This window comes from Ascaphus truei, chromosome 14 (genome assembly GCF_040206685.1).
Source record: "Ascaphus truei isolate aAscTru1 chromosome 14, aAscTru1.hap1, whole genome shotgun sequence".
In the NCBI taxonomy this organism is placed as follows: Eukaryota; Metazoa; Chordata; class Amphibia; order Anura; family Ascaphidae; genus Ascaphus; species Ascaphus truei.
Window position 1 is genome coordinate 33,703,313 of NC_134496.1, and position 11,243 is coordinate 33,714,555.

The following is an 11,243-nucleotide window of genomic DNA, read 5'->3' on the forward strand; positions in this document are numbered from 1 at the left end:
TTGGTCTGTGGGCATACAGGCGTGACAAAGATCAAGAAAGAAGAATTTTGTTATCTGGTCCGGATCTTCAAGGTGGATGGCGTCGGATTGAGTTGGATTCGGAGGGCCAACGCTTCTAAAGGTAAGTAAAATATTGAATGTATGGAAATTTATTTTTTTCAGGTTTTTGGATTGTATATTGTTTATTTTATGTTTTTCATTGCCCATTGACAATGTATTAATCGGTGCCTCTATAGGGCACAGATAAATACAGTACTTGGCAATGCATTTTTTTGGCAAATGCTTGCTTTCTGTTGAGTGTTATTTTTTCTATTTCATTTTTTTTTTTTTGGATTTAATTGTTTGTCATTTTGCTGGCTTGTAAATATTTTCTTTATCCGATTGACTAGCATTTTTAATGAATTATTTCTTGTGTTGGCTCCTGCTTTTAATTGATGTGTTGGCTAGTTGTTTTATTAATTAATTTATTTGTAGGTTACTAGTTAAAATTATTAAATTGTTTTGTTGGTTAGTGCTTTTATTAATTGAATTTGTTGGCTAGGGTTTTTATTTATTGCATTGTTGTGTTTAGGTGCTTGTGTATGTTTTATTTTTGTGTATTTTGGGCCTTCATGTATTTTTATTAGGGTGACCATTGACTGCTATAGTGGCTTATCATGCCCATATTATTTGGGTATGATGTACCACTATGCTAATCAATGGGTACAGGGTAGGTATAGTGGTTCCGGGGTGGGTGGTTAGGCCTCCAGGGTGGCTAGCGGGGGACAGGGTTTAACCCTTTAATTACTATAGCAGTTATTAACTCTAAGGTTATTAAGGGGTTAGGGGCCATTTGATTGTATTACTTATTGTATTCTTCCTGGCAACGGAGGACATGGCCCGCAGTATGCTGACGAGGACACCCTTCATTATGGCAGGGGTAAGTAGAACGCTTTTTATTTACTTTCTTTATGCTGCCTGGCTAATGTTTGATTTAATAATGGGCAAATTAGCTATTATCCATATCTGGATAATAGTTATTTTGACATTACTGTATGGAATGTGTTAGGTGGTTGGGGCCGGGGGGTGAGGGCAGGGCAGGTGTATTTATTGAAATGTATGCCAAATAAAAAAATTTTACAACAGGATTGGTACCGCAGGTCAGCGGGGACCCACGGAGACCACCCGAGGACCCCCGGACACCCACGGGGACCACTTGAAGACCCCCAGATACCCACAGGGACCACCCAAGGACACCCGGATACCCACTGGTACCCCTGTGGAGCCCCCGGACACCCGTGGGAACCACCTGAGGGCCCCTAGACACCATGGGAACCACTCAAGGGCCCCCAGATACCCATGGGGAACACCAGGGGACCCCCAGACACCCGCAGGAACCACGTTGGGGCCTCTGGAAACCCACGGGGACAACCCAGAGGCCCACAGACACCCATGGGGACCACCCAAGGACCACCAGACACCCAATGGGACTACTCATGTACCCCCAGGGGGACCCCGGAAACCCATGGTGACAACCTGGAGGCCTACTGACACCCACGGGGACCACCCGGGGACACCCGCCGGCCTCTGGTATCAATCCTGTGTATAAAAAATGAAATCATGGTTTTATGTGGGGCCACAGGGGGTGGGTGTGTATTTGTGTTTATTACATATTGTAATGTTTATTAGGGGCACAGGGGTAAATGAAGGGCCAAGTACCCGCTTCACTCACCCCATCTGTCCCAAATAAAGCTGCTGTTGTTTCTTAACCCCTTCATTGCCTTAGTGGTTAGTCGCCAAGGAAATGAAGTTGACTGTAAATGCATTTTTATTGCAAAGGATTGATGCCGGTGTTTTCCGGTTTTGATATTAATGGCTATTTTTCTGCGTCTCCCCCTTCAACTTCCGGCATTACCCTGCAACTTCAGTGAAAAATGGCCGTACGGCATCAATTGAAACCATGTTGCCATGACAATGGGACGCTATGGCAACTTGACGGCGCGTGACGTCGTGACCTCACGTAGCGTCCCGTTATCATGGCAACGTGGCGTAATTTGATGCTGCGCGACCCTTTTCACGGAAGCTGCAGGAGTATGCTGGGAGTTGAAGGGGGAGACACAGGAGATTGCCGGGAAGACGCTGCACCACAGTATATAAATAAAACCAGAACAAAATCCAAAAGTGGATTTTTTTTGTTTTTAGATCCAAACTAAAACACCAGTCAAAGTGAGCAGCTCTACTATTTGTACTATTATGCATTTCAGATATTGGAGCAATAGTATTGGTGTGGTCCTCAGAGGAAATGTTTTTGATAGTTATGTACTTGGCTGCTGGCTGATCTGCTAGTTGCTTCTGAAGTGTCGGCTGTCAAAATGATTTTCTAACATTGTATTTTTCTATCAGAGCAGTTTAATGATTTGGAACTCGCACTTTTTCTTTTTAATTCTGAAAAGGAAAATAATATGAAATGGCGAGCTAATCTAGGATCCTAAACTAGATTTAAAGCTGTCATGACTAACACAGGTTTTCACATTCACTTGTTGTTTTTATTAGCAAGTTTTATTTCCCCCTATTATTTAATAGCTATTGGTGTTGTTCCCATCAAGCAAATCACAACCGTAGAACGTGTGCTGTGTGAATGATATCATTCCTATCATCCCTGTTTATTTTATGCATTGATCTTGCCTGCTTGTCCTCAACATAAAGCTGACAGCTATGACAAGCATGACGGAAATATGCTGCAATGCTTACTATCTAAGAGCCAAGTGAATTTTGAGGCAAGGTTCCTGGTTACTTTGAGTACAAGCCCTAGACACCTTGTTGTCCTGAAAAATAGGCTAGCTTCCTTTAACATACCATCTGAGAGAAAGTACAAAGCAAAGCAGCAGGATTAAGACTTGTTGTATTCATACCTTTTTTTCTTTACGTGGGCTGAAAGAGTAGCCCAGTGCTAAGAAGAATGTTTTGGATGCAGATGAACCCAGTTGAAATCTCAGTGGCAGCTCCGTTTCCGATCTTGGGATTTCCATTTTATCTTCCTGTGCCGGAGGCCCCAAAATTAGATTGTAAGATCTTCAAGGCGGGGACGTGCACAATTCTTCATATAGTGCAGCGTACATTGTCAGAGCCCTATGGCAAAAAATAATAATATTTTGCTATTTAAAGGTACAATCAACATGAGATTTTTAAGAAATGCTAAATATGTATCACTGTTTTTTATTATTATTATTATTATTATTTTTTTACATTTCCAATACTATATAGCATAACATATTTGGGCCCATATTTACTAAGCAGTGCTATTCCGGTGCTTGGCAACGCCTACTTCATAATTCTGTGCCCAGGACATACTTGGAAACGAGAGCTAACTCTCAATGTATTACTTACTGGTTTGCGATGGTTGTGGACGGCGGTGCAACTGCTGTTGGAAAAATTTGACCAGTACTGCAAAAAGAACAAGGTGCAAAAATTTATTGAAGGCACGTTAAAAACAGTAAGAGAACACTCTTACGCATAAGAGTGTTCTCTTACTGTTTTTAACGTGCCTTCAATAAATTTTTGCACCTTGTTCTTTTTGCAGTACTGGTCAAATTTTTCCAACAGCAGTTGCACCGCCGTCCACAACCATCGCAAACCAGTAAGTAATACATTGAGAGTTAGCTCTCGTTTCCAAGTATGTCCTGGGCACAGAATTATGAAGTAGGCGTTGCCAAGCACCGGAATAGCACTGCTTAGTAAATATGGGCCCAAATATGTTATGCTATATAGTATTGGAAATGTAAAAAAATAATAATAATAATAATAATAAAAAACAGTGATACATATTTAGCATTTCTTAAAAATCTCATGTTGATTGTACCTTTAAATAGCAAAATATTATTATTTTTTGCCATAGGGCTCTGACAATGTACGCTGCACTATATGAAGAATTGTGCACGTCCCCGCCTTGAAGATCTTACAATCTAATTTTGGGGCCTCCGGCACAGGAAGATAAAATGAAAATCCCAAGATCGGAAACGGAGCTGCCACTGAGATTTCAACTGGGTTCATCTGCATCCAAAACAGTCTTCTTAGCACTGGGCTACTCTTTCAGCCCACGTAAAGAAAAAAAGGTATGAATACAACAAGTCTTAATCCTGCTGCTTTGCTTTGTACTTTCTCTCAGATGGTATGTTCTTTTTGCAGTACTGGTCAAATTTTTCCAACAGCAGTTGCACCGCCGTCCACAACCATCGCATGCCGATACTCCTTGGTAGGAGCACGCCGACAGCACCAGGATTTCCACAAGGTCGGCAGTGAGTAACTTCATTACATTTGTTACTTCATTCATGTGATCATCCAGCTCCTAAAACCACTTTGACTACCACATAAGATATACCTGTTGTAGGCTAGTGGAGTCTATGTGTTGTGGTGTTTAAAGGGACAATAACATTTTGGATATTGGAGTCCTGAGTATATCAAGCTGTCTTTGTTTGGAGGAATATGAAGATTTAAAAGCTATATCACTTTAACACATGGACTTTTCCTGGTCAGCATCACTAGGGGTTATTCCTCTATTTTTTCTTATTACTTACTGGTGAAAATTTTTATAAGTAAATAAATATGGGCCCATTCACTTTAACAGTGATAAGGCTCAGAGCTTGGTAAGGGGTCCACCGGCCTAAAAGTTTGGTAATACTTAACACAACAATACGGCCGAGCAAGTAATAGAGTGTGTCAAAATATATTGCTACTAAAGTGCTCACTACAACCAGATAACAGCCTCGCAACAAAAAAACAAAAGATGATTCCACGTTTAATTTGCATGCATATGAACTTAGATGCAGTGGTTATAAATATTACATAAACTGCTTCATTATTTTAGTTACGTAGCTGTTGGTGAGCAGCAGCACACCCTGCAGTTAACAATGAAGAGTATCTCCACACACTGGGAAGAATTGAAAAATAAAAGTAGTATATACAAAGAGAGGATCTAAGCCACAGCTGGCATTTAAATCAAACATTTTCTCTGAGGTCAGTTTGCTTCTGCCTTTCCACAGTAGTAGCTAAGTGTAAAAAAAATAATTTTAAAGCTTTAATTCTCTGAGTGTATATTATATACAAAGAATTTGAGCTTTCAAAAATATTGGCTTTGAAGCTGAACAGTATAACATCAAAGTATTTTCAAAGCAGTGTTTCTTACAAAATAATTTAATAAAGTTTTTTTTCCTCCATACTGTAGGACATGAAATTGATTTATCTTTGAATTATATAAGACCACAATCATTAAGTTGCTTGATTATATCATTGAGTTGCAATTTGGAGAAGTTTTGCGTTGCTGGGTACATGCACAATGTATATAGTTCATAAATATAATACGGGTGTATGCCATTTTTGCCAGGATTGTACAGAATAATTGACATTTGCCTACAGTTGAAACAAAGTTAATAATGGAACATGACATAACAATGTAGCCCCTTACACAATTATGGCTTATAGTTGTGTATAATGTTATGGCTTCTAATATGTATTAATTTATTTTTATTTATAAAATGTTTTACCAGGAAGTAATACATTGAGAGTTACCTCTCGTTTTCAAGTATGTCCTGGGCACAGAGTTATGGTGACAATACATGGTTACATCAAATGAATTATTCATCATATTTACAGACATGTCATGGTCAGTTAGAGATATTATATGTTATCAGCGTGTGTAACAGTTACAGACAAAATTAAAATGTGAGACAGCTGAAGTCTTGAAATGACTTAATCTGGAGGCGGTTTTGAGAGTCTCTGGTAGGTTTTTCCAGTTGTATGGTGCATGGTCAGAGAAGGAGTGGCCGAACTCCTTGTTAAAACTTGAGGCAGTGGACAGTTTTTTGGGGGCAGATCTCAGGTGATTAGAGCTACGTGGGGTAGGGGGCGAGACGTGCTTGTTCAGATAGGTGCGTAGCTTGCCCAGAACGTAAGGAAAAATGTTCTATGCGTTTGGACTCAGGTGATAGCCAAACTAGTTATTTGAGCATTTTGCAGTGATATGTGTTGTAGGAACATTGAAATCCTGATATTAGGCTTTTTAATCACTTTTATTACACTCATACGCGCTCCATTCAGTGGCGAACATTAACTTCACTATATTAGGAATAGCAGTATCAGATAACACTAGGTGATTACTGCTTACCTACTCAGTAGTGCTGTTCACGTTTTGTAAGAAATAGGCGTTCTTACCTTTACCTTCACCTGAAGGTGAACTCATATCTTTCCTACAGGAATAAATATCACAGATTAAAATATCATACACACAATAATCCGAGAGAGACATTTTGAGCAAGTGGTTCTCCAAAGACCTGTTTATGTTATGTTTTGTCTAGTCCACAAATATTTTACATATTTACCAATAAAGGTTATATTTTAATTACATAATCATTACACCGCGGGGAGTGCTAAATTAGGGACCTTCTTTTTCGACCTATGTCTCTTCATAGTATTTATTTTTTACATAACCATAGTCCCAGCACCCCAATGCAATTTAGGACAGTAGCTAGTGTTCTCCCTCCCATACCACAATTTCATGTTTTTCTATCAATTGTAGGAACATTGTAATAAAAAGCGACATATTGAGATGTAGAGGGTGTCTAGTTTTGCAGGTGAGTTTGGGGTGCTGTACCATATACTATGTCCCCATAGTCTATAACTAGCATTAGCATCTGCTGGGCTATGCACTTTCTGACTGGTGAGTTTACAGAGGATTTTGTCCTATAAAGTATACTGTACTTAGTTTGGCATATGTCTGTTGTCAAATTAGAATGGAGTATCAAGTTAAATTGTATTTATATTGCAAAGTTGGGTTATTGTTATAACGTTTCTTACAAATAGATAATTTTGTAGCGATGGGCAAATTATTCGCCGACATTAAAATTCACTGCAAATATGATGTTTATTCGCAAGTGCGAATATTTGCAGATCAATTTACAAATGACAAAAATTACATTCACCTACCTTCGTATGCAGGTACTGTACTACCACCAGATAATGTAAAACAAATACTGTATATATATTTACTGCGCTTCTCGATGTAAGGAGAGACACGCGCACATACAACGGGAACCTCTGAGATAGAAGTCATTAGCATATCCGATTAGCATATCTCCCAGGTAGTATACGGGTGCTAAGCAAAAAACAAGCGCAAACCCAAAAGACACCAAAAGTGAATCAAAAACGGCAAATTTATTGCATTAAAGGAGAGTACGTGATTTATATAACGTAATGTTTTAATATCACCCTTGTAGAGGGATGCTGCTCTTTCAGGAGATGTTTCCCAACATCTATTAGGTAGGACAGCAAGAAACTTTAAATCGCGAGCCTCTCCATGTTCATGAAAGAGAGAAAAAAATATACATAGTGCAAATGTGCTAATAAAATTGAAATGTGTTCCAAAAATTGTGTCTGAATGCCCACTCATGTGATGTCAGGAAAAAACAGGCTTTATCAAATGTTATCAGGTCCCGGTCATGTGGAACGTTGATATTGATGAAATGCTCCCTGTAAGTAAAAGCATTTAGACCTCTCTGGTTCTGAACAGTTGTGCCGTTCAGATTGTATACTCTTATATTAGCCGGCAGTCTCCACTGACTGGTGGTCCCAAACCCAAATGGATACCGTGAGCGGGGGAGAAGGGGAATCGCATGGCCTGACGGAGTCCAGGTAAAACAGGATGTTTGTGCAGACGAGCTGTCCCAATTTTGTTCTCTTCGTATTTGCCGGCTCCGTCTCAACTGGCTGATGATCGTGTACCCGGATGGATGACGTCAGCAGGGGAGAGGACCTCTGTAGAGTCACCCAGATGCAACTATTCGAGAGAGGGCGAAACATGTGCACAAAAAGTGGGAACCTCTCAGATAGCAGTCATTAGCATATCCGATTAGCATATCTCCCAGGTATTATAGGGGTGCCCATTTTTCTTGTGCACAGGTGTCTTCACGTGTTGTTTGAATATATATATATATATAAAAGAAAAAAAAGTGCAATCCTACATAGCACATGAAAATATATAGGGAAAATTTATTGTAAAACAACAAAAGCTTGGTTGCTGGACATAAACACAAAAAATACACAGACACTAAATGTACAGATAAAAAACACAATTAGAGGGGTAATCCAAGATAAAAAATGGTAGAATACCAAATAAAATGTCCAAAAAGTCTGTTGTGGAGGAGTGATGATTATTGAAAATGATAAATCACTTGTAGCATAGAAAAAATAGCAAATTGAGGTGAGTAAAGTAGCCGTGTATATTGAGTAAAGATATCAGTAATTGGCTGAAAGATAACCTCCGTATTGAAAAGGTTGCTGAAAGATGACAGGCAGGGCAGATGTAGGGAATAAAGGAACGATCTTACCAGATAGTGTAACCACGATGAACCCCAAGGGTCCCCGCGTCCCTCCGTCAGCTGCACCAGCGATAGCACGCTGTAAGGTGACCACGTGATGCTGACAGTGTAACACTGGAGACAGTCTCCTGCTTCCTGCTTCCTGTTTCTCACAGCCTGCCACAAATCTGAAGTTTTAAAGTTGCACACTGCAATGTGTGATCTCCGTTGTAGCAGGAGAATATCAGACTCAGCCACACTGACTGTGAAACAGTAAACTTCCGGTAGATATACCGGCATAGACTTGAATGTATTCCACTCCTCACTCTTTGATCCACACTCCTCCCACAAACAGCTGCTGGACACAGTGACGTAAATCAACGCGTTTCATCAGCTGTTGCGCCGACTTCTTCAAGGCTTGAGCTTCCTTCCAGCGCACAGGTGCATGTCCGGCTGCCTTCACATCTCGGAAGCGGCGTTCAGTCGCCACAGGTGGTGATTGATTGGTGGTGGCTCATGATGCACCTGTGCACAGAGGAGGAGGCTATTTATAGTGTTTGTTACCGAACAGGAATCACTCTTTGGTAAAGCACCCTAGAGGCGAGAAACGTGTCAGAGGATTCACTTTGCAGTTTTAACTTTTTGGCTCTTATGCCGTAATAAATGATTTTTTCAACGCACGTGCCTCCTGCCTTCCTATTCCAGCGGTGCTCATTCTATTTTCCTTTTTGCATCTAAGGTGAGACCTTTGTGTTAGTTAGAAAAGGCAAGTGCAGGAAGAGAGTTCCTAGACAATTCTTCACATCATACATATTCTACCATGGCTGGATTGAACGCCAGGAAAACCTAATGCAGACTGGACCCTTTGGGGCGGATTCTATATGTGCTGAAGCAACCGAGCAGGCAATTTTTCATCCTAAATTTCCCATTGACTTCATCCACTTTGGCACATACTGTAGAATCAACCCCTGTGTGTAGATAAACCCAATGTCTCAATAGATTAAAAAGAAACACCTAGGGGCCTATGCAGAGAGCAGCGAATTTTAAAATTGGCGAATTTATTAAAAAGTAGCTTTTTTGGAGAGTTTTAATCTCCATATGCAGAAAAGTGCGAATTCTGCTATGTTTAACATGGATGCGTGTGGCGAGTTTAAATTGGCGAGATGCGCGCTTCAGAAATGTGTTAAAACAAATTCGCGCCTTTTTTTTTCCCTTTGCAATGGCCGCGAGCGGCAGTTTTTTTTGGCGAGGCAAAACGGAGACAATCGCGCCATTTTATTGGCGCGAACAGCCGCTAGATGCCGTTCGCGCCTCTCTGCATACGGATATTTTTAAAACTGGCGAGATTGAGGTTCTCGCCAGCCGCGAGGCGAGTTTTACAAATAGAAAAGAAAAATTGGCGCGTTTTTCGGAACTCGCCATTTTCTGCTGCTTTCTGCGCGATTTTCTCCAAAAAATGGCGAATTTCGAAATAGCGCTGCTCTCTGCATAGGCCCCCTAGTGTAAGCCTCTGTAGAATTGTTACCTAGAATAGACCTTCCCTTCACTCTCAAAGTGTCAGTCCACATCATTGAGTGTCTTTTGCTCTGTGAAGTATACTATTTTTGTTTATGAAGATTGTTTCACCGATGAATCATTACCGCTGTTTATCTAGAATTGTATGATTATTTGTGTAGATTGATTTAGAAAAAAAAAATGTGTTTTGCTTTGTTTTGCAGTAAATACCTTTTATTTTCTGAATAAAAGTTCCAGAAGGTTTACGCCATATAAATAAAAGATAATAGTAATAATAATTGAAAATAAAAGTGTGTTTTGGGCGTTGTTCCATTTATTTGCCATTGGCTGCATTATATAAAAGAAGCAGAGGTGTGTGAAACCTTCAAACGGGTACGCAAAGAAAGGTGAACATTTTTTAAAAGGATCAACTTTCGCAAATAAGCAGCCGCCTAAAAAATCTCTCTTAAAATATATTTATTTATTTTATATAGCGCACTTATCCAGGGCGCTGTGGGCACTGAGAGATAAAGTGACTTGCCCAAGGTCACAAGGAGCTGACACCGGGGTTTGGACCGGGCACCCCTGATTCAAACTCAGTGTCATTGCTCCCCGAGTCAGTGTCTTTACTCACTGAGCCGCTTCTTCACCAAAAATGAAGAAAAATTTCTCTTACTGCCGAGACCATAAACAAAAACGGGCCCTTTAAATATAGGAAAAGACAAGAAGCCTCAGTGCTACATCAAATACGACAAATTATATAGTTAAATACTTACCTGTCTTTCCTCTCATAAATAAGGGTCATTTAGTCAAATACTTTGGCCAAATGATTTTTTAAGCTTGTAACCACGCCAAGGTATACTATTTTTACAGGTCCTAACAACATCTGTGAACGCTCTCTTTACTTCTCTGATGGAGGAAGGAGTCTTAATAGACTGGTCATTCACAGGTGCATCACAAGACCTGCCATTTAAAATTGGAGGTTTGTGACCCCATCCTCCCTGGTTTTAAGCTCCCCCAACACACTTTTAAGAAGTCATATTTTATGTAGCATTGGGGCGTTTTGTCTTTTGTCCACATTGTTGCAAACCAAGTAGCACACCTTATGGCAGAAATATATATATGGTGTTGTGGGTTTGGGTTCTGAGCTTGCACGGATTGTGTGTGCCTTTAAATATACGGCCAGATCCAAATAGCTCTATTAAATCAGCTCATCAATTCATGTTACCAAAATCATTTCCCTGAGGCTAATGAATATGCAAAAACAGCAGCCATTATTGAGCTCATTAGCATAATCTTCATCACGTTATTGAAGCACAACATTGTGTTTGCTTCCAATAAGAGTTAGAGACTCTATTTGAGTCCTAATTTACTTAAATACTGGTAAGGTATAACCAAGCTTTGTGGATCTGGCCAATAGTC

General features: G+C 40.1%; 1 protein-coding gene across 1 annotated transcript in view; it reads right to left on the reverse strand.

The window, feature by feature from the left end:
- The window catches only part of PLSCR5 (phospholipid scramblase family member 5), a 38,312-nt gene extending 27,686 nt beyond the window's left edge, over window positions 1–10,626 (reverse strand). Inside the window, exons 1-3 of the mRNA XM_075569415.1 lie at window positions 10,598–10,626; window positions 6,187–6,221; window positions 3,367–3,423 (exon numbers count right to left, since the gene is read on the reverse strand). Of these exons, the coding sequence (XP_075425530.1) occupies window positions 3,367–3,423; window positions 6,187–6,221; window positions 10,598–10,626 (121 nt within the window). The remainder of the gene's footprint in view (window positions 1–3,366; window positions 3,424–6,186; window positions 6,222–10,597) is intronic.
- Between the last annotated feature and the right edge of the window lie 617 nt (window positions 10,627–11,243).